This window comes from Molothrus aeneus, chromosome 6, assembly GCF_037042795.1.
Source record: "Molothrus aeneus isolate 106 chromosome 6, BPBGC_Maene_1.0, whole genome shotgun sequence".
Classification (NCBI taxonomy): domain Eukaryota; kingdom Metazoa; phylum Chordata; class Aves; order Passeriformes; family Icteridae; genus Molothrus; species Molothrus aeneus.
The window spans coordinates 37,199,791-37,227,629 of NC_089651.1; the positions used below are offsets into that span (position 1 = coordinate 37,199,791).

The following is a 27,839-nucleotide window of genomic DNA, read 5'->3' on the forward strand; positions in this document are numbered from 1 at the left end:
GTAAAACACAAGACTGAAGAGATTTGCACAGGACAGTGTTTAACATGACCCAGTGTTTATTGACTCCTGCGACATTTTTATCAATAGTAACAGGAACACAAAATGTGATGTGTGGTAAAATACTACTAGGGGTTTCTACATGAATCCAATGCAAAGTGCCAGCATTGTTGACCAGCATACAACCTGACAAGAGAAGATGTAGTCATAACTCACTCTCAGATATCTGCTGGGAGTACATCACGGTCAAAGTAGAACTAGTCATTTGCCTGCAAATAGACACATTTTCTTCTAGATGCAAGTGGTGTTAGAGCCAGCTATTTTGCAACAAGAAATACATATAATATATTCCAGCATTTTAAAAAACACACAGGACTAAAACTGTTTAAAAATAGAAGGGAAAAAAAAGAGTGGAGCTTTTTAGACACTATTTTGTAGAAGTCATTCTTCATAGAACCAGAAGTAATCTAGAGAAAAAGATTTATTAGAGGCTACTTTGCTCAAAAGGCCAGTGCTCACAGGTTTAAGAACAAAAACAGTCTCTTGATTTTCAGCACTGTCTCCTGGCCTTTTTCCTCCCTGCCCAACAAAAACCTTTTGTTGAAAATTGCAGCTTAGTGGCTCTGCACATTTTTCCCATGCAATTGAAAAGGCAACCATGTTTTTTAGAGCCATCAAAAACTTGCATGACATTACATGCATGTGCAGCATGAAACATCTTCACAGATATGAACAACGAAGGCACATTACCTAAAGATTAAAAAAAATACCAACGAGAATTTTTGGAGGATTCAAAGTTAAATACCTTAGAGAAAGCATTCCTTTTCACAACTGGCTGACAAGTGCTCTTTAGCCATTTGATTCAAACAGTCTGCTATGAAGACAAACCACAAGGAAAAGGCCTCTCTGAAATACCCTCCCCATGTGCATGTCACACATGACCAACACCCCCCACACCCCACCCCCAATTAAACCACAGCTTCTTCAAGGAGATCATCCCACTGAAAACAGAGTAGAGATCTGAAATGGAGGACTGAGGAATTGGTTTCAAGCTCTCAAGCCCTCAAATTTTTTTGCAGTTGATTACAAGTGTTAATAAAGACAACACACCCTGCCACAGAATAATTGCTCTGTCTTCTATATATGTAATACAGATGAGGAAGATATTCACAAAAAAGAAAATATGTATTTATTTACAATAAATGCAACTATACTGCTCCATGCTCCATTCACTACACGTGTTGCTGACCACTGCCGAAACCTGGTGGTAGCAACAGTGATAACTGAAGTACCTTCCCTTTTCAGCCCTTACACAAAGCTTTTCCCCTTCCAACATCTTGTTTTTCCATTGTTCCAGGCTCCAGTGAGATGTGTACTAACAATGCTTTCTAGTTCATTTTTAAGGTTACAGTTTCTAGAGGCAAAGCAGTATTTCCTCTGCTCTGATTCTCCTCCTTTTAAAATCATGTAAGAGTTTCAAATTTATGTGCCATTATTAACTTTGAATAGGTGTATTCCATCACCTTCTCTAAATAGTAATGCTGTCTTTTCCAACACATTTCAAAGGATTACCTCTCTCAAGGAAGAGCCAAACTCTTTCACCTCCCACATGAACATATCAGAATGAGAATTTCAAGTTATCACTAAGTTTCCTTCAAGTCTCTGGTGTTACTTAGAAGCAACTGTAGTAGAATAATGTTTTTATTAACATTAAAGGACATTTACCACATTCTTTGTCTTTTTCTAATTGTAAATATATTAGTCACACATGTTCCCTCATACTCCTCTCTTAGGGCGCACAGTGCTATACGACCATAGCTGGATCTCTGGGAGAAGCCAGAGAGAATAAAGGGTTTCTTAGCACTGCTGTATTTACATTCAGCATTCATGGGCAGGCTGAAGGATGCTCAGCTTTTCTTTAAGACACAAAACTGCTTTAAAAAATACTCCATTTTCTATTATCATTTTTTATGCTATGAAAGTTACTTCTTTTCTGTCCTATGCAGCTGTTACCTTTCTGTCACTCACATTTAATAGCTGCCATTGCACACTACTTTTGCATTCCCTAGCTCAAGAGCAGCCCATGACAGCACAATGATGCAGCAGAGCATGGGGAAGCAGTGCAGGGGCCAGAGGTTCAGACACACCACCTTCACCAGCAGGGGGAGGTGGCACAGGAAAATATGGGACACTGAAGAGGGCATCTATTTGGAACATTTAATAGGGTCTGACATACACACTGACAGCATGAGATAAAAATGAATGCAAGTGAGTGTATTAGGCTGAGAACAATTAGTGTGAGTGATAAATACATCCACTGCCAGATCCCAGCTTCATTAAGAGCTATTTTGAACTGCATAGTAAGTGCTGGTTGTAGAAGTTTAGACAGACTGGGAATAGGTCACCAGTTACTCATTGAGTCTATTAAGTTTAAAAAAAATAATGGAGGGAAAAAATGTGTGCTTTGCCATTGAATAACTCTGATCTCACAGCCTGGGCACAGCAGCAGTAGTTACCTGCCATCACAGATCAACTGAAACAGAATTGCAGTTTCATCCAAATCACATATACATGCAAAATTAAACAAGTGTGTTCACTAAAAATATGCAGCATAAAAATCAGGTCTAAGTTACCCATTATTTATCATATATTTGTCAGACTGCCAGACATATCTTTCCCTTTCAGATTCATATCTATGCCACACAGAACATAGCAGATGGAGAAGTCGCAAAGCAAACACTTCTCCACATATCACTGGCCTTAAGGGCCAATGCATTGTGTGCCATAAGCCTTTCAAGTTTACCAGATCTTTGGGAGAAAACAGCTGCTTTACCAAACGCTGAAAATAGAAAACATACAACCCATCCTCCTAAAAACAGAAAAAAAAATTGGTTTTATGAAGTTGTGAACAGATGCATAACTACTTTCCCCTCGATCCTGGGACAGAAAGGGCAGTACAGCTACAGAGCTAGAATGTGCCTCCTGAAGAGCAAACAATATCCAGAAAATGCGACGACTGTGTAGACAAACATCTGGGAAGTCATGTTTCTGAAGAGCTGAACCAATGTTCTGCACAGCAAAATGATGAACAATACATCAACAGGTCCACTTGGGACAGACCATAAAATGCTCTACAAACATCCAATTTAATTTCCCATGTCAAATATCTCTCTGTGCCTGTCAGCAGTCTGCCAACTGATTTTAAACTTGCAAGGCTTCTTCCCATTTAACTAGAACTTTTTTCCCCCATAAAGTGCAAATAAGACTCAGTTTTTTACCACTAGTTCCAATGACCATTATCTTAGTTACAATAGTGATCAAAAGCCAATTGGCTGAGCCACTACCACTAGGCTTGAGTATCACACGCTCTTTTTTTTTTTTTTTTTAAACCCTGGTTATTTCCAGCAAAAGGCAAAGAGCAAACAAGTCTTTCTTCTACCAGATGCAGCATGACAGGAGGCTGCCTTAAGTACCATCAGCATAAGATGCACGTGCTAGACACAACCGGTGCATACTTATGCATAAAAATGTTTTGCCCTTATTTGCTGGAAATGGAAGTCATCTTTGGGATCTTATTTCCTCACAAAGAGTTCATGAGCAGTTGATTAGTCTTCATTAAGAGGTGCTTCTCTCTTCCTCGCATCTACATAAAAAAAAAAAACAAGAAGTGTTTAAACCAGGGGGTTCTGACTGTATTCATCTGAAAACTCAGAAACAGAAAAAAATTGGTTTGTTTTCAATGGACAATACTTTCCATTTCAGAATCATGCCGTGAATCCACTATGTGGACTGAACTGCTACATGATACCACAGCATGCTAACAAGGACAGTCACACAAAGATCTTGTACATTTTTCATGTTCAAATTGAAGATGACACATGCAATATTTAAGTAACCCAATAAACTCTGAGACCCCAGATCAGTGATACTTTTCCCCCAACCACCTCTTGGTCCCTTTTTCATGATCCTCTCTACAGCTGAAACCAGTATTTGCTTTGCATGCAAGCTACAGAGATGACAACAGTCTGTTCTGAAAATCATTTGACTAATTACAAATTTGCTCAGCTGCACATATTTTTAAAAAGACAAGTGCTCTCCACACTGTTTTTTGAGGAGGCCAGCCCCTGAAGACCAGATCTTAAACTGCTCTGAACAGCAACCCTTAGATCGTGGCCCCAGGTAGGGTGTGGGAACGTATCTGGACAAGTCCATGACTCATATGCCATTGCTACAGCAGCAGTGCAGGGTGGCTGCCATCAGAGAGCTGGGTCACCCCTTTGTGGGCTTCTGCCCTTCACGAATACAGGAGACCCTATTCATTCAGGACATTTAGAGAACATAATTATTAAACTGTCTGTGAAACTCCAAACACAGTACTAAACAGGGTTTGGAGGAGGCAAAAATATACCTCCCAAATAACAAAGAAGAGCTGACTCCCTGTGATTGGAGTAGCCACCCAGGGTAGGAAAAAAATGTCAGTCATTTGGTCCTCAGATCAGAAACTGTCTCTCCCATTCTCCCCATTTTGTTCATCAGGGATTCTAGGGCCAGGCCTGATCTCCTATCACAACTTCACCTGCAAAAAATAACTGACTAGCAATAACAGGAGAAAAAGCTTTCTAAATATGCATTACATATGCTTGTAGCTACAGAACCACTTCTGGTCTATCTTTGATTCTGGAAATACCAAAATGCATTAAATTCTTTCTAGTGAACATTTATAAAAAAATCATACCAGTTAAGTTCCTGAACTTCTTTTTGGCTTCTGCTCTTTCTTCGGCATCAAAATACCACACGGTCATGGCATATCTATAAAAAAAAGAAACCTTGCATGTCTTTCCACTTTTAATATTAAAATATAGCACTGCACTTTTATGCTCATAAAGAAAGCAAAAACAAAACTGGATTAGTAGACTAAAAAAGTAGAATGAAAATGACACATCTTTAGAGGCAAACACAGACAGCATTTTAGTGCATATTTTAACAAGTCAGATAAAAATATAGGTGAGAATTTCTGCTGGAGGCATAAAAGAGAGCACAGCCCCTGGTAACAGAGGGCAAAAGTAGCTTCCAGACCTTTGGATGTTTTTCTGTTCTGAGAGGCCTGTAGGCAGCTTGGGGGCTGCCCTGCGTCACATCAGCTTTTCACAGGCTGCTGACAGATGGTAGCCCCAACACTCCCTATAGTGTTACAAGGGCAAAAGAATGACCCAGCACCTCCCAGCTAAACAGCTATGCCCAGCTTGGAAGATTTCTCCTGTCAATGGTTAAGGGCCTTTTTTTCCAACACATGAGGAAATGTATCATTTGAGCTTGCTCCTCCTTACTTAATGAGAGAATTCCCAATGACTCAAAACCAGGAAATTCACTCAACATCTGTCTATTTTTTATGCACATGTACTAAAACATGATCGCCATAATTTTGGATTAAAATACTGGTAGAAGAGATGCCCTGGGGTATTTCCTAGCCAGAAACCAATATTAAATATGCTACTTACCTGGTTGCATAAGAAGGCTGGACTTCATGTGGGTTCCTTCGATCTGACCAAAAAAAAAGTAATCGGTCAAAAATCGGCTCAACATCTGCTACATAGGACTTTCCTTCTGGGAAAATTCGAAGAATTCCACCATGCAGCTGAAAGAAAAGATTGGTTTTTTGCACATATAAACAGCCACACAATCACATGAAAAATAACTTATTTCTCTCTCCTCCACACCTAACAAATGGGGAATAAACATCTAATGATAAATGTGACACCTACGTGACAACACTGGAAAACCTTACTGTGTCTCTTGGCCACTTTGTTTTACCAGTTTGTAATGTTTCAGCTTAAGCTTCTGCAAATGAACCAAGATAAAGGTAATACCAGCCCTGCAGCAAACACTGGGAAACTTCTGAGCTTCCAGTCACATTTCTAGAACCAGTGAATACCACAGAGCTGCTCTACCTGACCAGTCTGAGATCAAGCTCTCTGCCCAACAATTGTTAGATACTGCTCACAGTATTTCAGATGACATGCCTGATCACTTAGGATTTAAATTCTACACCTCAGGAAGAGTGAAGTCTGTTCTATTGTTAGATTTGTAAAACTTCTCAAATGCATTATAGATCCCAGCCACCATTTTCCCTACTCATAACACAGCCTGGTTTCTCTACCATACAATTTCTGTCTTTCCACGTGCCACAATTTTCAGGAAAAAGGTCTGGTGATCTGCACACACTCCAGAAACTTCAAAAGATGAAGATGAACCCTGCCTCATCCTGCTGCTGTTAGAGTGCTCTTTGGAGACTTTAATGCGGCATCACCGAGTGCAGTGCAGCACCAACCTGACGTGGTACCTCCATGTCACATGCAGACCTCAGTGAGAAACTACTAAGCCAGGTTTAAAGCCACATGGCTGTTTCCAAAGCCCAGTACTATTATACTCTTATATAGCATGTCCTCCAGCATACACTTACATAAAATCACCATCACATCTACATAAAAAACTCCATCAGTGTCCTGCATTTCAGTTAGCTTTTCTTGGTGCTCACTTGGGTGCCTCTCCACTATTTGGATAAGGGTGCAATGCACAAAATAAACTGGATATTTGCATTTCCTCCCACATCTCCTCCTTCATTTTATTACAGTGAGATGTTTCACTGTCATACTCTTTGTAACAAGATGTGCTTTTCTGCAACACTGCATTTTTCAATCACATTGTCTCTGTATCTGAACTCACTTATTAGGGTTCATAGTATTTACCTGTTCTTAAAGAGCATATTGGCCTAAAAAGAGGTTAGAGAAGCAAACAACATTGGACAATTTTCAAGCGATAACCCTCACGAACAGTTTGTGGTGCATTACAACAGACAACAGACTTGCAAAGAGACATCCTGAAATTTTACAAACTCTTCTTTTGTTTCTAATTTAAAGGTATATGGCACATTCAGGGGTGACTCAACTGCCTTACAGTAATATAGGCGGGAACAAGAGTTCTATCCAGTCAAGAGACCCACTGGTGGAATCAAACCATGTTGCTCCTCTTCCTAAGCCCCACTGCTTCATAAATAAGAAAAGGGAACTGCCTGAATATCTTCTGCAGGTTAGCCTGAAGTATCAAGAATGATAAAGTCACAAAATTGGGTTGTCATTTTACTCTGCTCCCACAATCCACTTATTCTGTAGTGAATTGATTTTCTTTTTCTGCTGTTTCCTCTAAACAAAGTGTTAAGAGCATACAGACCAGTGCTTATAGCTTTATCCTATAACAACAAAACAGTATGTGTGTAGAATGAGAGAGAGGATGATAAGGAAACAGTTCACATTCTTACTTCCAAAGCATTGCCAAAAACAGACAGAAAAAAAAAAAAAAAAAAGAAGAGATGAAGAATGGACCAGCAGCTCAGAAGTTCATCAGAGTTCACAGAAACAACGGACAGCTCCAAAGCTCTGTTTCTCAAGTAGTTTTTCCTTCCTCTTGTGCCTCAACCCCATGGCTTACTCACCTTGGAGTCCCAGTTCTTATTCAGGTAATAAATACAGGTAATGCAGCGCCCATCACCATTTGGATTGTCCACATGACGAACGTACCCAGTTCCATTTCCAGGATAGCAAGCAACCATAGCCTGAAATATACAGATTGTAAAATAATTAATTCTACAAGATGTCTACCTTCAGTTTTAATTTGCTAAGCATCCTCCCACCACCAGTTTGGCTCACTATTTCTCAGATGATCAATCCAAAACCTAGAGCAGACATCACCTGAAGGTATTTTTGCACAAACGTTTTTCACAGGACAGCTCAGCCAGTGTGAAATTCAAAACTGGTAAATAAATACTCTTATAATTCACAATATATACACTAAAATAAAAGGGGGAAAAGTGAAACTAGAGCACTAGTATGCATGGTACAAGCTTGTTATAAGCTACGTGACTTTGAGGCAGTTTCAGCTGAATTTGCTTGGGTTTCTACAGATAAGCAGTCATTGCAAAACAGATTCTCCAGTCATAATGAAAGTAGAAAGCAATCCCAGGATGTCATGCTTTACTACCACCATTCTCCTCTATTCATATCTTCCAGTCATTGTCATATACACCCCTGTATGCAACTCAAAGTGAGTGGTCCCCAGGAGGTGTTGGTAAAACTCTATAGAGCAAAGTGTGCAAAAAGCTGCAACTCCTTTGTGCTGTGTTTGTACAGGGCAGTGCATGTTTGCTTTCATGGACTGAGCCACAGAACTAACCAAATAGCTTTCAGAGCATTTCTCTCTTTGATCATCTTCAGACTTGCTGATACAATCACTTAATTCATGGTTTAAACTTCGTCTTGAATGATGAGATAAGCCTGACACGAATTACTCCAAACCACACGGCAATCAACAGGTCTTAAAAGGTTTTTACAGTAAAAACATATTAAACTTAGTTGACTTAATTAGCAGCCTAAGCAGAATGCAGGCAAGAGCAGGTGAGACTGCTGGTAGGGTACTAGATCTTTCACTCAGTGTCTCAGTCACTCATCATTATTGGGGCTACTTGGCAGTGATACTGATCACCCCTAAAGCTGTTGCAATAGAAGTCTTGTTCCTATTCCCCTGACATCTCCAGATTGCTTGCCAGTAACTAGCAGCAAGAGTGATGGGAAATGATGGGAAATAAGTTCAGCTGGAAAACTGCAGATAGTGTTCAGATGTGGTTTCTGCAATTATCACTCCTCAATCCGTGTGCTGTACTCCCATAACAAGTTGTGCATGAAGCAAACCACAGGCTCAAGTTCAGCTCACTGTCCACCAGGATGAGCTGAGGGTTCCCAGGTTCCCCTGAGGAGCAGATCTGCTGGCAGCCCCCAGCCTGTACTTCTGCAAGGGGCTCTTCCTTCCCAGGGCAGGAGTCAGATTTGCCCACGTTTAATTTCATAAGGCTCCTGTTGGCCTGTTTCCCCAGCCTATCTGGTTTCCTTTTAGTGGCAGCCTTGCCCCCAAGGGCATCAACTGGTCCCTCTCAGTTTGGTGTCTTCTGCACAGCTGAAGAGCGCACTCTGCCATCTGTTTCAGGTTACTGATAAATAAAGGTGTTTAACACAACAGGTCCCATGACAGATCCCTGTGGTGCCCCATTTGGTAGCAGCCTCCAGGTATTGGAGGTCTGATGGACCATGACCCTCCAAGTCCAACCATCCAATCAATTTTTTACCCACCTACTTTTCCATCCTTTTAGACAATAAAACCCAAACTTCACATGTAAGAGTATTTACATGCCACAGAATGAGGATATGATTGTGCACCATTTGCATGACCTGCTCCAATGATCTGATATGCAAAATTTATAATGTAATTGATAGTTGGAGATTGACAGTATAAGGCTTTACTGAGAAATTTTTATCTAGGAACCCCAGAATTCCTGTTTTCTTCTTCCAAGCACATGTGAAAGGCATGCTGTTCTCATGGGACATGACCAGGTACAGTACAGCACATGCTGGTTTAATCAACAAGGAAATTTTACTGTGCCAACAAACGCCAGCACAGAAGCTACTGCAAGACAGCACAGTGGATCCCTCAAACCCTCTGCTACCAAGAACAAAACCTATCCACAGGAGTCAGCCATGTATGAATTAACTTTCCTCCCCACAACAAGCACCAAAACAGTACCTGCAGGCAGCAGTAAGTCACCAGGGCCCGCTCTCCACGCCTCAGGCCAAAGGTGCCTAGAGACTAGTAGCCTGCAGGGTCAGGACATTATGCTAAACAAAAGCAAATACTTTTAATTCCAAGTAATAAGCCCTCTTCCATACACCTAGCAGTCAGGTAGATGCCTTGCTGTAGATCCTATCTGCTCTGTTGTCATCCTGCTGTTACAAATGGCTCCAGAGCTGCACTACATTTCACTATCAGCCTGATAACGGCAGTAAGGGCCAGTCTACAGCATAGTGCTCGAAACATGTTAAGGGCATAAGTCTGGTGGAAACCACAAGTCAGCTGTATCTGCAATGTAATAATGGTCTGAGGAAGCTGGGCCCTCACTGGTGAGGATAACCCAGTTTGTGCATTCCCCATCCCAGTTATTAGCACAGCACCTCATGCAGGGGCACCTTCACCCATCCCACGTGCAGTGAGCTGCATCAGGTCTAACAATTAAAATTAGCAACCTTTTGTAAAACAGGATCTTCATACACTGGGAGACATGACCCTGGTGCCCCTGAAGCCACTCCATCACTCCACTCCTCAACTGAGCAGGGAAAGAAGGTGTAATGAAAGGCTCATGGGTTCATAAGGATAGGAAGAGATCACCTACCAGTGAATGTCACAGGCTGGGGAAACTAATTTAATTTATTGCCAATCAAATCAGAGTAAGATAGTGAGAAATAAAACCAAACCTTAAGACACCTTCCCCCTACCCCTCCCTTCCTCCCAAGCTCAACTTCACTCCCAAGTTCTCTACTTGGCCAGCAGTGGGTCCACATTGTAGCCAGCTGACATTGGCTCTGTCAGACACAGAAGCTTCTGCCACCTTCTCACAAAAAAACCCTGATGGCCTCTCAGCTACCAAAACTTTGCCCTGCACACCCAACCCACCGTGAAGGCTAAGGGGAGGGGGCAGGGAGGAGGGCAGTGCTGGAGCTGGGTGCGGCACAGCTCTGCCAGGGGCACAGGCACCTGCAGGGCCAGCTCAGCCCAGCCCTGCTCACCACGCCAGGGGATGATGCAGGACAGGAATACAGCCTCACTGACCAACAGTACCTCGTCTTAAGTCAGTGTACAACACAAAATTATGGTGGCCTTAAGTCTCTCTTTGGAGAGTAAACATTACTCCAAGATTACTGAACTGCCTAAAAATCAATCCAGTATTACTACTGTTTTTAACGCCACAAAAAACAAAAAGCTACTGAACTGCAGACCCTGAAAGGGATTTAGGTGCTTTATTTACTATGGAAATCTAGGCAAAAGGCCAGAGTTTCCCCTGGCCTCCCCCACATAATATGTTCTCTTAGAACATGTGCTTTGTCTCCAGCATTGATGCATAATTTATTTATTTACAGTGTGCACCTTTTGCAACTGCAACACTCCATCCCTGGAGATTAAGTGGAACAATTCCCACAGAATCCTAAAGCATGGGCCACACTATAGCTTAACTTTCAGAAAAGCAAAGAGAAAAAAGTTTCTAGTAGCAGTAGCAAAAGAAGAAAAGCAGAAGTGAAATATCCTTTTTCCTGGCACAGCGAATATTTGAATGAAACCTTAAACAATGAAGGGAAATCATTCTGGTCCTCCTAGAGACTGTTGAAATGATATGAAGCTTTATCAGAGCAATGGCTGGAGCAGCTCCAGAGCAGATCAAGCTGGCCTCAGCAGGGATTCCAGCTGTAAGCAGTACTTTTGGATTCATTTAAAGCAAACAAGAAACAGGAGATGAGATGCGTGACCCAGACTTAATTTAGGTAATTTGTGAACACCGGTATCTGCCAGATTAGTGCACAGTCCAGCTACAAAAGCCAGAGGCTCAATAACAATAATCAAACCATTTACCAGGTGTGCACGTGGAGTGTTAGTTAAAAATGTTTCCTACGCTTTTGGCTATTGTGTCCAGAAGAGCACACTCCATTTTTGGAAGCAACTCCTCTCTTCATTAACAATCTTCAAACCTAAACTAATCAAACTTAGTGATGATCAGGAATATAGCTAATATTTCTTTTTTTCCAATACAATCTATTACAATGGCTGTTGGTTGGCTTAACTTCCCAGTGTAAGCACTCAGAAAATTTCTGCAACACTCCCCTTTTTTAAGTTAAAAAAGAAGAGCTTGTCTTACAGTACAGCTGAATAGTTAAAAACTGATACCCAGATGCATGCCTTTGGAGTCACACTTACACACCACCACATGAGGACCAATGCTCTGGTAGTCTAGTCAACAGTCATAAATTAAACCTACAAAGCTTGGAAAATGAAAAGCGAATCATCAGGACTAAAGCTTCCGCCCTGTCATTTTCAGGGATGTTAGCTTTCCCAAGAGGGTGCAAATCGACCACAAGTTAAACAAGCAGCAATTACCAGCTTTAGGAAGGACCCAGGAATCGTCAGTAAATTCCACACTGCACAGAAGCTTGCAAAAATAAGTTGTCTATGATTCAGTCTAAGTATTACATTCAAGTCTGCCAGAGAAATCTGCAAGTCAAACTGCAAGACACTAGTAAAGTTTGAAGTCAGATAAAAAACAACTGTTCCATTGAGAGGGTTTTTCCCTGCCTCCCAGTGCTTCTAGCAAGCAGAAAAACAAATTCTCTTAGCTGATGGCCAGGATCATGCTGTGAGACATGATTTACAAAATAAGCAATGCTAGAGCAGCCTGATATGTGGAACAGAACATTTCAGAAAATGTCTTGGATAGAAGATGTTTGTAGGTGGAAATGAACAGTGCTGAATAGGAAGCAGTGGAGACACCAGGTCAGAAGGTCCCAATTTTCAGCCCAATATGTGGTTCTCAGGTCTGAACCTGAGGGCAAACAAAAATCACTTTTGGCCAGTCCTCTAGGGTATTAGGACTACCAGGATTCACTTGATTGTCTTAGTTTTGAATGTATATTGTGCTCAACCTGATTCTAGTTCATAGATGTGCAGAGTCTTTACATCCAGAAAGCGAAAAGCACCCAGCATGCTCTACATTTAAAGAACATGAGTAGTCTGACATTTCATGATCAAAGGCAGGACATTCTCAGTTGAGGCTTGACTGACATATAAACACTATGGGGTATTAAGTAATTTCTTATTGCACCCAATTGCACCTAAGTGTTTTGTGCTGCATAGCTTATAATGGTTAAGTATAAAATATTCATGAACATTATTAAATATTAGTTTGTTTGAATTTATGAAAGTTAAAATATTCAACTACTATACTGAAGCATGAACTGGAAACATTGATCTAACTTAATACTCTATAGAGATGGGAATGAACAGAGGAGAAAAAAATTATGTTGAAACACCAACAAATCAGAAACATTAGCTTAGTGCCTGTTGGAAAGGGAATCACCAGTTCCAAGAGGGAGTAAAAGTCTGCTAATTTCAGTCAAGCAACACATGAAATGGGTTTCAGTAGCATTTTTCTCATATTGCATGAGAAACTGGTCCCTCATTTCCTCATCATAACTTGGTTACCAGTCTTCAATCAAACTATTACTTGTAACTGTGTAAAAAAATCCTGTTTCCATGGATAGCACTCACCAGGTGGTCTGGCACTTGCTTCTTGCTTACATGCAAGCCTGATCATTAGATTCAGATCTTCCAGGAGCTGAAACCTCATCTCTCCTTTCTTATTTTTCTAGTCTTTTGAATGCACCACAGTTTGCTTGTTGCTTACAGGTACATAAAAGGACTTTTTTAAAGAATTTTTTGAGAAGCAACCTGAGGGTGGGAATTGTGGGAAAGACTATTCTCTCATCTGCAGGAAGAAGATGCTAAAACACTGGTTTATTTTTGCTTACCAACCAGAAGTCTTTTATTACCTGATAATATTCTGATTACTGTATGATGGAAAACTGTCCCCACTTGTTAAATTTCTTTTAAGAACTAAGGGTAGAAAAAAAGAACTACCCAGGAAAGCTCTGTTCATGGATTACCTCCATGCCACACAGCTGTTGATGATTGGCATGTTATCTAGTTGTAGCTCAAGGAGCCTCTAATAAGCTCTCAAATCTTATGGAATGTGTCTGTAAGGAAAACAGATCACAGATTAATGCTGCTTTAAAAATGAGCTCCCTGTTAAATGAATCTGTGATGGTGCTTAAGAAACTTTCCTTATGATTGGCAAAAAAATTTAGTTTTTCATAGCCTATTAATATGAAGGACTGTTTCAGCCTGTGACTGCTTTTTTTTTTTTTTTCCTTAACAGAACACACACTTAGAAATAAATCTGGATGCTCTTGAAGTTCAAGCTGGCTGCCAGAGCAGTGCCACTGTGAAACGGGAAGGCAGGAAACAGCCGTGCCTCATGTGGGCAGCAGCCATCTGCAACTGTCAAGAGAGCAGGGAGCATTGGGGAACCAGCCTCTGGATACAGCAGCGAGCTCTGCTGAGCTGTGCCCACTGCTGGATACCTCCTGGGATCCTACAGGATCCTAAAGTCAAGGGACAGGATCTGAAAGGATCTGACCATGGAAACAGTTCTCCAGGTTTCCAAGGGCAAGAGAGCTCCCGCATTCATCCACCGCTGTATACTGTCTACGTGGCTCACATTTTTTAAAAAGCCAAGGAAACTAACACTGCTTTCAGACCACCACCCAAATTCTCTGTATTCAGCCTCTGGTCACAGCAAGGAGAAATCAGAACACTGAAAGTGAAGGAAACAAATCTGAAACTGCCATAGGAGCACAACTGTCCTTGCAACGAGCATCTTTGCCTGTTGTAGTAATTAAAACAATTAGCCTCCTTTCTTGTATGCTTAATAAATCTACATAAGTCTATGTGCATGTCAATTAACACTTTTCTCCACTACTTCAAGTGCTTCTCTCGTCTTCTGCAAACACAGAATCAGACAAGATTTTTATTTTACATCCTACTCTGACCTGAAACCACGCTTTGGCCTGTGCTGTCACGGGCTCGTTGTGCCTCGCACGCACACAGCAGCAGCGCCGCTCCAGAGGCGATCAGCGCTGTGGAGAGCGGGCACACCAGCACGGCAGGACCCGAAACTTGAAAGGCTATTGCCAGTGAATTAGTTCAGTCAAGGATATTCAGATTAAGTCTCCAATTAGCAGCTGTAAACATGCGCAGTGCGTGGATGTATCAATAAAGGCTGCTGAGTTGAGAGAGACCGCCCGCCTGCGCCGGGGAGCGCTGGCTGGGGGCCAGCGGGGTGATGGCTTAGCGACAGTGCTACGTGCGGAGCGTGAGGCCATGGCCAGCGAGGAAACTCCGCTCCAGAGAGCGCTTCAGACACGGGCTGCGGGGGAACGGGGAAAAACCCACACAGGCAGCGACACTCAGGCACTGCTCGGCTCTCGTTCTTACTGGGCTGTCCCTCCCTCCTGCGCTGCAAACACAGGCACAGAGGCTTATCTCCCACACTTCAAAAAAATGCTGTCTAATTACATTTAGGATTATTTTTGCCTTTTGCTGAAGCCCTCTTTCATCACCCAGAAAACTCTTTCAGTCCTCTCCTCTCCCCAAAGAGCCAAACCTGGCCAAGCTGCACTAATGAGAAAGCATCCCAAGCAATTGATGCAGGTGGAGAAAGCATCCCCTGTAATGAGCCCTGGGGGACATGGTGACAAGCACCACCCCCGCAGAAAGGCAAATTCATAAATAAGTGCAAGCTCATTAAGGAAATCTGTAAGGACTGTCCCTGTATGTTCAGTTTCTCAGCAGGGAATAAAAGCCCGGTAACCAGCATACACATCCTCTGAGGAACATTCCTCGTCTGTGGGGTAGAAAGATAATCTCACAGTTCCTGAAATATTCCAGCCTTTCATTCTTCATCAGCAAGTCAGACCTTTTCAGTTCTGCTACTAGTCACCCAGAGGATTACACTACTTTTTTTTTTTGTTTGCAAGATTTAAATAACTGCATATTTTGATGCTCTTGTGGTTGTACTAATAAAGGTCAGGAAAGACAGCCACAACATAGCCAAACTTTTGCTGCTGTTGGAGCTGCCTGAACTGCCAACATCCTTTTCTTTTTATTACCCATTTATTTTTAGCCTGTGGGCCCAGGGCAAGTGAGCGGCAGAGCCCACAAGACTTTTATCAGCTCACATTTGGCATGCAGCACTTCAAACACTTCCCGTGAGCTCATCGGGGCAGCCCTGGACATGCTGGCAGGCTGAGGTGATGAGCCACCACCTTGGTGTGCCAAGGGGACAGAAGGCCCCAGCTGCCAAGAACAGTCCCTCCTTGAGGCCACCACTCAGGATGCCTCTTGTGACCCCACATGATCCCACCACACCAGAGGCAGCACCACACTGGGGGAGATGTTTTCCTTTGCCCCTCTGGCTCAGTGAAAAACACCCTTCACTGCCAGAGAGGAATGCAGGGTTCAGAGAAGCACCACCACACTTGGCAGGTACCCCAAATATGCCTCAAGGGTCCTCCCTGTCAGAGCCATCTGGGCTCCTCATGCTGCTAAGACATCACTGTGCTGCATAAACAGAGAGATCAACGTTCTTAAGTGCTTGTTATCACAGCAGTAAAACCAAATTAATGCTAATTGATGAGACCAGTTATCTCCTATGTTAATTTTGGAAGGAAGCCATCTCACTCACTACCCCCACATCTTTTGCTCACCCATACCTTTACAAAGGACTTGCCTAGATAACAGTATCCTGCATAAGATTTTGAGTGAATAATTAAGTGTAAAACCCATTAAAATTATCTATAACAAATTACCATCAGAAATAATTTCTACTATGGTTCAATAATGTGTAGTCTTTACCTCTAAGGCTTTGCCTGCACATAAAGTTGTACTGCTCTGTCTACACGTGCACTTTACAGCAGTGTAATCTCTCAGTTAAAATGGATAAATGTGTATTCAGTGACACACCATCCTTCCATGCAGGAAGGGAAACAAGATATTCAGATTCAAGGGAAATTTGTAATAGTAAAACTGTGCACCTGTTCTAAAGCTAGGCAATAAAACCTATTGGCAAAAAAACCAAATAAATCTTCTGAAGTGTTTTAGTGCCTTCCCTCTCCATCACGTACACAGCTGGTACTTACACCAGTAAGGTATGTGTAGACAGACACTCGGCAACTCTGAGCAAAGTAAGCACACACAGACAGACATCACACACCACAAACTGACTGCCAGCCTTACATCTGCATGTCTCAAAGATATTCACAAAAGCTCTCATCTCCTGAACAAGGAAGTCTGCTCCTTAACAACATGGACAACATTAGATTTTGGATTTGAACACAAGCTGCTGAATTCCCACTTCCCTCTGTCCACTGGTCAAGTGTCTCCTGTGGATTTATGCTGCCACCACCTGACAGAGACCAACCTAAAGGCCAGCTGTGTTGCGGCCACTGACACAGGCTTCAACTCTCCTGCTGGTGCAGTGGCCCTGCACAGGGACACATCCGTGCCTGGAGGGTTTCAGCCTGCTCACACCTGCTGCTCTGCTTTGCTGCAGCCCTCTCTGGAACCTTACCCAGTCATTCCCACCACCACAACTCACTGAAGCAGTGGGCCTTAGGAGATTACTCAAGGCCCAGTTCAGGACTGAGTCTTAGAGCAAGAATGTCCTATGGCATCTAAGGCAGTGTTTGCAGGAAGCACTGCAACTGTTGAGCAAGGGAGGCAGACTCTCTGGTGTGACTTCAGGATGTTTCCTGAGGATGCAGAAAGCCTGGAGTGTTCTTTCTGGCTCACTTCCCTCCTTCTTCCTCTTCCTCTCCATAATCTTTCTTCTGGCAGCCAGTGTGACAAGAGCAGTACGTACTCAGAGCCACCCCACGGGAAGCGAAGGCTGAGCCAAGCTGGAGGCTGGACAGAGGCTGCTGTCCCAGGGTGTCAGCTGCTTGGGCAGCCAGAGGAGGCAGCCCTCATCCCTGTCTGCCCTGGGATGGAGATGAGAGATAGAGGCTGCATAGGCATGACAGGCTGTGGTAAGAGCAGGAGTAAGAAACCACCTGGTGGGGGCCCTGCAGCTGGCTTTGCTAGAGATATGGGCTACAAATGCATCTCTGTGGTGGGAAGCACAGAGGGGGGAGGCAGGACAGATACTTGAGGGGAAGACAGAGCTATAGGGTTACATATGCCCTTTTCAGTGTGAGGGTCAAGTAGGTACTATGTCTGCCTGTAGCTCTGGTCAGCACTGGCACAGCTAGATCCCTTTCTAACTGCAGCCAAAACATTGTACTAATACAGCTTATAACTAGCAGCAGTAGCTTCTACAGATGGTAAATAGTGAAACATGCTTTTAACCAAGTGCCAGCAAAGAAAAAAAATTGTTTCAGTTGCAGACATCCAAGTGTAAAAAAACAAACAAAAAAATCACATCAACTACATTTTTACTTTTGCCAAGAAATTATCAGTGCAAATGTGAGACTGCACTGAGCCTTTACATCACCAGTTAAACATCAAGTTATGCACTCAAATATCTTGGTAAAATACACAACTTTGAGATTTCAGTGTTTGATCATCATGAAATGTTGAATTACACCAAATTTGGCAATGAGGACCAGAGCTCACAAATCCTCTCACTGCTCCTTCATGAGGAGAAAGTCTGTAAAACAGTGAACCAGGCAGTGACCCTTCCTGTTGGGCTGCTTCAGAGACACCATGCACATGCTCCATACAGCAGATGACAGAGGGTGAGTTAACTTACTTAGGTGGAAACATTAGTGAATATTGTCAAGAACAGAGTTATCAATACATTCTGGGGGACTCTCTCCTGTTTGTGCACATCTACTTGTATGGCTGTTATGTGTTAACAGCAGAACATGTTATGGCATTTATGGTGAAGCTTCTCCTTTTCCAGTGTGGGGCTATGCAAGAAGCTTTCTTCACTCCCTGGAGTTCCAAGGCAGTCAGGAAGCTCCATGCCAATCTCCACCAGCACAAAGCCCACTGCTCTTATACCCCAGGCTTTTCCCATTCCACATGGCATTCCTCACCACACACTGCCTATCTCTTTGCATGCATTACTGGAATAAGTGCTACTGTTAATGGTATTAAGACAAGTTTGCCATATGACAGTCAGTTGCAAAGGTCAGATAAAAATCATAACTACTATGTATTTCATCACATGAGGCTCCTTGCTGCCTCCCAGGAGACCACATAAAAGATGACCCGCATTTCAAATGTAAGAAAAAAATTTAAGCACCAGGGATGGCACAAGATACACAACTTTTCCTATAGTTTTCTAAACATATTCTAGCATAGTCTAAGCCAAGCACCAGAATATGTGCTTGAAGTCCCATTGATCTGAAACTGCCTTTAAGAAAAAGTAGTTAAGTGAATTGCTGAACTGGAGCCAAAATTTTAAAAACATTTTTCTTATCACTTTGTATAAAAAAATACAGTGCAAGAACATATAAGCAATGATTAATTATATTATGACTTACAGACAGGAAAAATGCAGACATGTATCTTGTTTGGATTTTCAGGTTCAGAAAGAAAGTACAGAAAACAGACTATTTTGACAAAAGGATTCACATGAACTAGATAGACACAAGATTCAAAATGGGTATCTTTTTTTGCTTCAAAGCAAGATGCAATTTCCTGATGTTTGGCAAAAGACATGGCTACTCTGCCATTTCCAACTGCAAAGCTTTGGACAATCTGTGCTGTTTCCAGTCAGTGCAGATAGAGTGCTATGCTGTACTCCTGCCATTTAGACTATTCATTTTTATCTGGGTAGCTAAACATGAACATTTAGTAAGCCTCCATGGAACCACTATGGTCAGCAAAAATCTCTTTGATTACTTTATTTGTGAAAAATCAGAGCAACAAGTAGGTTGTTTAATCAACTGCTTTCTACTAAGTGCTTTGCATGTTGGCACTAAGTTTATTCACCTACTAATCTTATCAAAGCACAATGTCAAGAGAAAAATGACTGTAGGGGGAAGGGCTCCTTTCTGTCACTGCGAGATATTAGATGCACATGTGTGAGTGATGGAGGGGAAACAGAGCTTACAGCTCTCCCCAAATCATTCACAGGAATGATCATGAGTGGTGTGCTGATGGGATGACGTGCCTGTGAACAGTTTAAACAGTAGGAGATAGATGATTTACTTGGCATGAGCCTCCTTCATGATCTTACTTCACCTCACTGACTGAACTGAGAGACCTTCTTGCTTTTCTGACCAACTCAGTAACATCTTTTCAAAGCAGTAACAGGTCTAAACCAAATTGTTACGTAGTGTTATGCATCAGTCAAAATCTTCTGTCAAGCCCCACCAAGTTCTGTACCACTGCATCAGTTATTCACCCTGGAGCCCACCACAGCAGCCATCAGCCATAGGCACAGGAACCAGAAGCAGTTTCCAAAACACCTCTTCCCAAGAGCTCCTCTACTAATAAACCTTACCAATAAAGCCTTTGCACAGAAGCTTAGGGAGATGTGTTGTTGGCAGCTTTCTAACAATGTTGTTTCAGTCTTCAGCTTTGTGACAGAAGGATTACAGTCATGGCAAATCCAACCCGGTGCTTTAAGCTGGTATGCACACACCCTGCTTCACAGAGGTAAAACCAGTAACACTTCCTCCTAGGCTTTCCTTCCTAACCTCCTCATTCTCTCAAGCCATCCACTGCAAGATGGGTGAGTGCTATGGGGCTGCTGGTGCCAAGGGACCACTTGCCCCTGGCCTGCTACACAATGGGAAAACTCAATCCAATTGCAAGAGGAGCAGAAAAAACGTGAATACCTCAAAGAAACAAAAGAGAAGAAAGTACCTTGTCTTAGTAAGAGTCATCTTGAAATATTTGATAAAAGTATTGATTTTTCCAAGCGTATTGCGTTTATTCAGGAAACATCAAAAATTTATCTCCTCCCTCTCTCATCCCTTCCACACACAAATGGGAAGGACTTGCAGTACTGTTCCACCACCACCTCAGGAAAAAGAATTTAAAAAAAATCTCTGCAATATGGAAGAGGATACTTCCATGTAATAAATCAAGCAGATTTCCCAGGAAGCAACATGCAGTAAAGTCTGAATTGCATTGAGCCACCATCCAGATAAATTTGAAAGTCAGAGAAAGAAGAGTTTACTGTGAAATCAAATAAGGGCATTGGGATTAACACAGCTGGAATCTTTAATGCAAAGTAACAGGCCACTTTTACTGCATACTTCCTGTACTGCATCAGTGTTATAAGAATCAATGTCCATTTTAACATATACTGCTATTAGCAATGAACTGTATGAAATGGACTGAATTATTCATTAACAATTACCTTGGGAAAAGGCACACAAATATTAATAACAAGGATCATTAGGAAGAAATTCCTTGCAGAAAGGGTGATTAGATATTGGCATGGGCTCCCCAGGGAGGTGGTGGAGTCACTGTACCTGGAGGTGACTGGATGTGGCACTTAGTGCCATGGTCTAGTTGACATGGTGGTGTTCAGTCACAGTGTGGACTCAATGATCTCAGAGGTCCTTTCCAAACTAATTGATTCTGTGATTCCATGGCCAGCTCTCCTCCCTCCCAAAATGCAAGCTCAGCAGGACAGGGCACTGAACTCTGAATCTTGTCACTTCCCCAGTGGCTTTCCCAAGGATACCGCACCTTGTGATGCCACACACACATCCCCGTGGGTACAAAGGACAAACACTCCCATACACAGAGGCCTTAATGCCCCTGTATTACAGTCACACCAGCATTCAGTGAGCAATGGGTCCTCACAGAAAAGCACACTGAGTGGCACCTACTTGTTTAGGGCTTGCAAGTGATCAAGTTCTGGCCAGCACACCAGTAAGGCAACCTCTGCAAGTCCCTGGCACTAGGAGTTGACATGGTAGCAGCAAGAACTGCTACCAGAGCAGGCACAGCAACAAATAAGTTACTGCAGAAAATGCATGACCAATGTATGACAGATTGTGGAAAAACTTCACTGCTTTGTCACCATTGTGCAATACCAGAGTCTATCAAAACTCACTAAGAACTGCTGGACTGTAAAACTACAGACAATAAAAAAAAAATTGCCCTGATGCCAGAAACACATGCACAAACTCAGGATAAACAGAGCATTCATATCTTTACATTGCCTGAGAGCACTGACATTTCCCCTCATTTATAGGATTGACCACCTTCTGCCTTTCTCTGGGACTACGGCTGTGGAGCACATGGACAGGCTCCTGGCACAGTGTGATGAAGGTCACTGGGTGGATACAGACTTCCCTGGCAAGAGGGGGAAAGGAGGACCAAGAGAAGCCACTTGGCAGCCAAAGGCCCTGGTGTAACACACACTGAAGGCAGCAGGTTTTTGCCACTGCCTACCATGAAATAAGTTTGCCAGTGCACTACAGTCAGGTTTTTAAGAGTGAGGATACAAAATAGCTACTGAATTCAAGCTGCTTGCAACTTCAACACCTGAGTATTAACTGAAACACCATTCCCTAGAGGCTTCCCATGTTTCTGAACCCACTTGCAGACATGTCCATCACTTTCTGTGAAATATTGATCCATTTCTCCAGTACCCTGTCCCTGCTGAAAGAAGAATTTATCAAAAAGATTCTCCAAGTACCTCTTTCAGAGAAGTAGTTCTTTTGAAAGTTTCAAAAGTCATTGAAAATAATTTGATGAAGAACAAAAACAAGTGTTAATATGCCCAAGTTTATACTCATCTGATTGTCAAGTAAAAATTATACATTCCTGTGTATAATTAACCAGGCTAACTAATCTTGCTTGACAAACACAGATATAAACATCAGCTTTGACAGTGAGCCAAAGCAACCACACTAGGATCTGTGCCAATGCTGAATTCTTCAGTTTCATATCATAAAATGACATGTCTGTTGTATTTACAGTTCCAGGGGCTCTGGACTCTGCCGACAGCTGGCCAGAAGAACAGATTTGAACTTGTGCATTATGGCAGAACATGTGCATTTGATTAGAAGAAAGAAATTATGCATATTTCTTCTGGATGGTGGTATTCATCAGACCTCCCACTGTAAACTAATTGTAAGGCACATTGCTACCCAAGTATCAAAAATACCTTGTAAGTACAATAAGCCAGTATATCTCAAGGGGCAGTACCACTCTACTATAGCTAGAGTTTTCTGTTATCTCACTCTTCAAATCAGTACCTCAAGTCAGAAAATTCAGCATTTCACTGTGTTTTAATTGCAAAGGATAGAATTTAAATGGTATAGAACAGCACTTTTCTTTCTTCATATATAAATGCAAAAATACCTTACCTCCTTACCTGAGTTATAAGGGACTTTATAAAACTACTGCTGTAACATCTCATCCATTTATTTCTTCAATCTTCAGGAACAGAAATCTTGGTAACAATCTGCTAGGCAGACCATATTTCAAAACCTATCTAGGACTACCCCATCATTTGATAGGCAGAAGAACCCACTCTGGTTTCCAGCAAACACTCACTAGCTATGAACTGCTACCAAAAGACCTACCTCTCCTGTGACCATTAGAGAGGGTCCACCAGGGTTGTGTTATGGCAACAAGCAGAGGAAGCAAGTTTTTGAGAAGGTTCACATCCCATAGGGACTTCTAAATTAACTAATCTTACATTCAAAACACTTTTTTATTTTTTAATTTTAGGCCATACACTTGACACAACGTGAGCAGTTCTGTTCTGAGCTGAAAACGTCAGTCACAGGCTTCCTTCAGCACAGAGCAGCTCTTAAGATTATAAATTCTTGCTTTATTTTCAAACCAGCAGGACTCACTGGTGTCCAGCAGGTGCAAGATGGGCTCAAAGTCCCCAGTGGCAGCCCTGACATGGATTTCAGCCCCTGGTGGTACCCAAGAGGGTATCTGTGACTCAGAGCAGGAGGTGCAGAGTCCACTGAGAGCGCAGCCACACCAGTTCAAAGTACCTTCCACCCCTCAGCATGAGGACCCAGGCAGTGCTGGCAGCACGTCAAGAGCTGACTCAGCTGGGGTACCCAGGGCAGCAGGCACTGCTGGCATTGCTCTGGGACCCTGCCCAGCCACAGGGACAGCTGCCCTTCTCCAGCAGAGGCAAAATGAGAAAAGGGCATCAGCAGCAGATGAATTATGCAGACACCCCACTGCAAACACAGCTTTAACACTTCTACCCATCAGCCAGCCAGCCTGGTTCCTGCCATAGTCTTACCCCTACCTACTCACATCAGGGACTTCCAAATTCCCCCAGGCTCCAATGAGTCTCCTAAAAAAAACAGCAAAAAAACCTCCAAAGACACTCCACCCATGACCAAAACATTTCTCAAGTCTTGAAGGAGAAATTTATAGTACAGTGTTTTCCTACAGGGCACCCCCTGCAAATGCTAGTTAACCCCAAGAAGGAACTTTGGGACCTGGGGAGTCAGAAGCTGCAGCACATCATCCTTTCACCTGCAGTCCCTGGAGCATCACCTGATTCAGAAGGCACTCTGGGTGACTGGCCTCACAGAGCAAGCTGCAGCTTTGCTTCTGACCTGAAATACCCACCAGCTTTTCTCCACCAAGTAAAGCAGAGTAGTGACAGGTCCTCAAAAAGAGAGTGACTTCTGTCCTCAGGCCAGAACATCCCTCTGCACAAGGACATCAATCTTCTCACTCTGAGGAGAAGAGTGAACTTGGGTCAATTATGCCTCAGTCATGTCCTTAGTCATTTACCTACTAGAAAAGGGGAACCATTCCATTATCTTACTAGAAAATGGAGACTAGTGGATGAGAATACAAAAGCCAACAAGCAGTGCATTGCGTCCATCAACCTTTAACCATGCTTTGATCATTTAACCAGCCAGTATTTTAAAATACAACTTACACCAAAGATATATTTGTATCACTGGTCTGCAAAGATGGCAGGTTACATTTCATGATCAGCCCTCAAATGTCAGCAAGCAGCTCCAATGAATATCCAGCACCCTTGAAAATTTTACTTCTGTTCATTTTCTTTGATGCAATCTTAACTCTATTGAAATTAATTTGGCAACAGCACAATCCCAACTGACTTGTTTCTCTCATTTAGCTGAAAGGAAAATTTCAATTATTGGACAAAAGTTGTTCAGGACTTATGTTTGTGTAGCTACAAAAATATGAAGCACTTCACACTGAACTGACATAATCTGACCTAAGTTCATTTACCAGGAAAATCTCTCGCCTTCTTCCAACACTTAGGCTGAAGACTAAAGTCATACTACTTATTAAAAGAATAAACATTTAAATAATGATGGGCTCGTACAACATAAGTACATTTTCATGACAAATTGAGTTAACATGTACCTAAATGCTTACATTTTAAACCAATTGTTCTGAACTCTTAGTTTTGAGTAATATCTATATACCAAAACAATAAATTACAACAGCACACGTCCCACAAAGATGTTCTGGTCCAGTTGCCCATGAACACCCCACAACCCCACAAATGTTAAGCTGTGAAAGTTTTGTGGGCATTCATTTACATGCATAATCTGTCAGATAAAAATACTGGATTTAAATTTGAGATTTTTGTGTATGCATTCATAAGACTTCAGATGAAAAGCAGAATAAGATTTTATGGTGGAAGGGAAATGTCTTAAACCGACGTGGGAACCTGCACGCACTGTAGTAATCAGTTGTTAGTCACAGGAATAATCTTCCTGCTGAAGGCATCCCACATCTCAGTTACAGACAGCAGCTGCTATTCCAGAGCCTCACATACCCATGGTACTTCTTACTATAACAAGAGGATTGGTTACCATTAACATCTGATGAAAATTTCTCTGCATTTGGTTTTGTAAACAATATTGAGATATTGAGTCCCTTTCAGTCCCAGACTGTTGTGCAGCACTTCCATGTGCTGTTTGGAGTCTGACAACTTTCACATTAAAGCACAAGAGCCAGAACTCTTTCTTCATTGTAAATAGCTTGCTGCCTATTTATAAAACAAGTTCTGTTCTATTTTTTACTATTTGTACAAGAATGCCTTCAAAAACACCAAAACTGTTTTAAAATCATCTCTACAACCCAAAGTCACTGCTGAAAACATGCTTCTTCCCAGCCAGCACCAATATCCTTCATTCATCCAGCTGATTTGTTTTACAAATACCTTGTAAAAAGGCTGGACAGCCTCCTTTTCACTCCAATCCAACTTTTAAGCAACCCCCCCCTCCACACACAGACAATATCCACCCCTACACACACCCCCTTAGCCAGAAATGCACTTTCAGTAGTAAACAGGTAAACAGAAATCACCCAGAGAAAGGATGGGGATGACCTTTAAGGTGTGCCAAGGCAGGTTATTTATGCCTCCTAATACAAGGGTCTCAACAGGAATAAGTACAATCCAACCTACCCACATTTTAAAACATACCTACCCAAGCTTTAACTGAATTGACGATCAGTAATACAATGGAGCAAAGAGTAAGGAACCTTTATTATTCCCACTACTGTGTGTAAATGTGTGGGGGTGTATGCACAGGTTTCAGTGTGTTCCCAAGCAACTGGTGAACATCGCTGTACTTTTTTTTTCATTTTTCAGGGGAGAATCACAGTACCACTCACACATGCCCTTAGTCCAGTGCAAGTTAGGATCTAGAGAAATGCCTAATTTCTCCCTATTGTCATTTTTTAAAAGATTCATTGTTTTGTTTCTGGCATACTCTAAAAGCAGTGAAAATGTACTATGTCAAGTCTGTACTCTGAAAATGTACTACATCAAGTCAGAAATAAAGAAATAAGCATTCAGGACAACAAAGTAAACTTAGTTCCAAGCTAGTTCACTTTGCCGTAGCAAAACAGGTAAGGAAAGAAAATACAAGTTATCCCACACTAATGTCATTGCCAGTGCAAATAAACTTCATTGAGAAAGAATAATACAAGTTACGCCTCCATTTCTGAGAAAGCCTAGGAAAAAACAACTTATCTCTTTAAAACAAAAGTTTGCTGTGCTCAAACCACTAAACATCCCGTATTCTGTGCATACTCAATTCAGTAACGATAATCTCTTCAGCTGTAGAACGGCGACAAAAGTTGGAACCGCGAAACTATTCAGGATAATAATACATGTGCGAAAACATCCAAACAATCGGATCAGAGCCGGGTACGTTCGTTCGCAGGGAGAGAATGGAGAGCTTGCTCCCCCGCGAAACGTGGTCAAGGTTAGACGGGGTACGGTGGGGTACGCCCCGCACGGGTCCATCCTGTCCGCACCTGGGGTGAGCACAACCAGAAGCGGGGTGCAGCCGGCTCCAGCCCACCGCCAGGAGCGAAGAGCTGCCTGCAGAAGTGACGGCCGGTGTCAGGTGGAAAGGCAAGGGACCGGACGGGGTCCGGCAGCCGAAAAGCCCGGCGAAAACGCAGCAAGGGAGCGGCGAGGAGCCGGCCCGGAGCGCTGCTGGCACCGGCGGGGCGAGGGACCCGCAGGGGGCGGCCCCGCTTCCAGCGGGACCCCGCACCCGGCGGCGAGGGCTGGAGAGCGGCTGCCGTCACGGGAGTCCCGCAGGCAGGCACGGCGCCTCCGCCACCCGGGGACAGCCCCGCGGGACTGCCCGAGCCACGGGCACCCGCAGGCACCCCCGACAGCGCGGGCGAGCGCCCGCGGAAAGTTTCGGTCAGGTCCCAGCGGCAGCTGCGAGGAGGGTCGGGCCGGCTGGGAGCCGGTGCCGCGGGCGGACAGCACGTCGGGGCCCCGCGGACCCTTACCTTGGATCGCTCTTTCACGTAGTACTTGCCGAGCCGGCTCCCGCAGTACATCACCAGCCGGTCTATCAGCGTGAGGAGAAAGTTGATGGCCTCGCAGCCCTCCTCCGTGCCTCCGATCCACTTGATCTGGTCGCCGCGGAGGTGCCGCTTGGCGACGCCGCGGCTGGGGCCGGCCAGCTGCCCGTCGGCCAGTTCCCCGTCGCGGTGCATCCGCTTCACCCGCTCCAGCACGCAGTCCCCCACCACCTCCCCCAAGAAGTTGTCCAGGTAGCAGAAGCCGATGTCGTGCAAACAGGGCACGACGTACTCCAGGGCGATTCTCTCCAGGTCCAGCCTCATGATGTGCCCCAGCGGCATGGCGCGGCGGGGACGGGCGCGCCGCTGCTCCGCCGGCGCCCGCGCTGGGAGGCGATGCCCGCAGGGCCGCCGCCCGCTCCAGGCCGAGCCGGGCAGGGGCTCCGCCGCGGCGCGACGCCAGGCGAGGCGAGGCAAAACTTTCGCCGCTGAGGGCTCGGCTACGCACCGCGGCCCGACGCTGCGGGAGCGGCGGTGCTGCCGAAGCCCCGCGCTGCTGCTGCTGCCGCCGCCGGCACCCGGCAGTG

General features: G+C 43.5%; 1 protein-coding gene across 1 annotated transcript; it reads right to left on the bottom strand.

Annotated features, from left to right (window-relative positions):
- Positions 1 to 38: 38 nt before the first annotated feature.
- Positions 39 to 27,594, bottom strand: EGLN3 (egl-9 family hypoxia inducible factor 3). The gene is made up of 5 exons (XM_066551710.1): positions 27,238 to 27,594; positions 7,487 to 7,606; positions 5,496 to 5,632; positions 4,733 to 4,806; positions 39 to 3,640 (listed from the first exon to the last, which is right to left on the bottom strand). The coding sequence occupies exons 1-5, from the start codon at positions 27,592 to 27,594 to the stop codon at positions 3,603 to 3,605; spliced, it is 726 nt and encodes a 241-aa protein (XP_066407807.1). The 3' UTR covers positions 39 to 3,602.
- Between the last annotated feature and the right edge of the window lie 245 nt (positions 27,595 to 27,839).

Excerpts from the sequence above, each read along its gene's own strand:
- EGLN3 (XM_066551710.1), bottom strand. The coding sequence starts at position 27,594 with ATGCCGCTGGGGCACATCATGAGGCTGGACCTGGAGAGAATCGCCCTG. Across the intron at positions 7,607-27,237 it reads ACGTGAAAGAGCGATCCAAG|GCTATGGTTGCTTGCTATCC; the intron begins GTAAGGGTCCGC and ends TGTATATTTCAG. Across the intron at positions 5,633-7,486 it reads ATAAGAACTGGGACTCCAAG|CTGCATGGTGGAATTCTTCG; the intron begins GTGAGTAAGCCA and ends CTTTTCTTTCAG.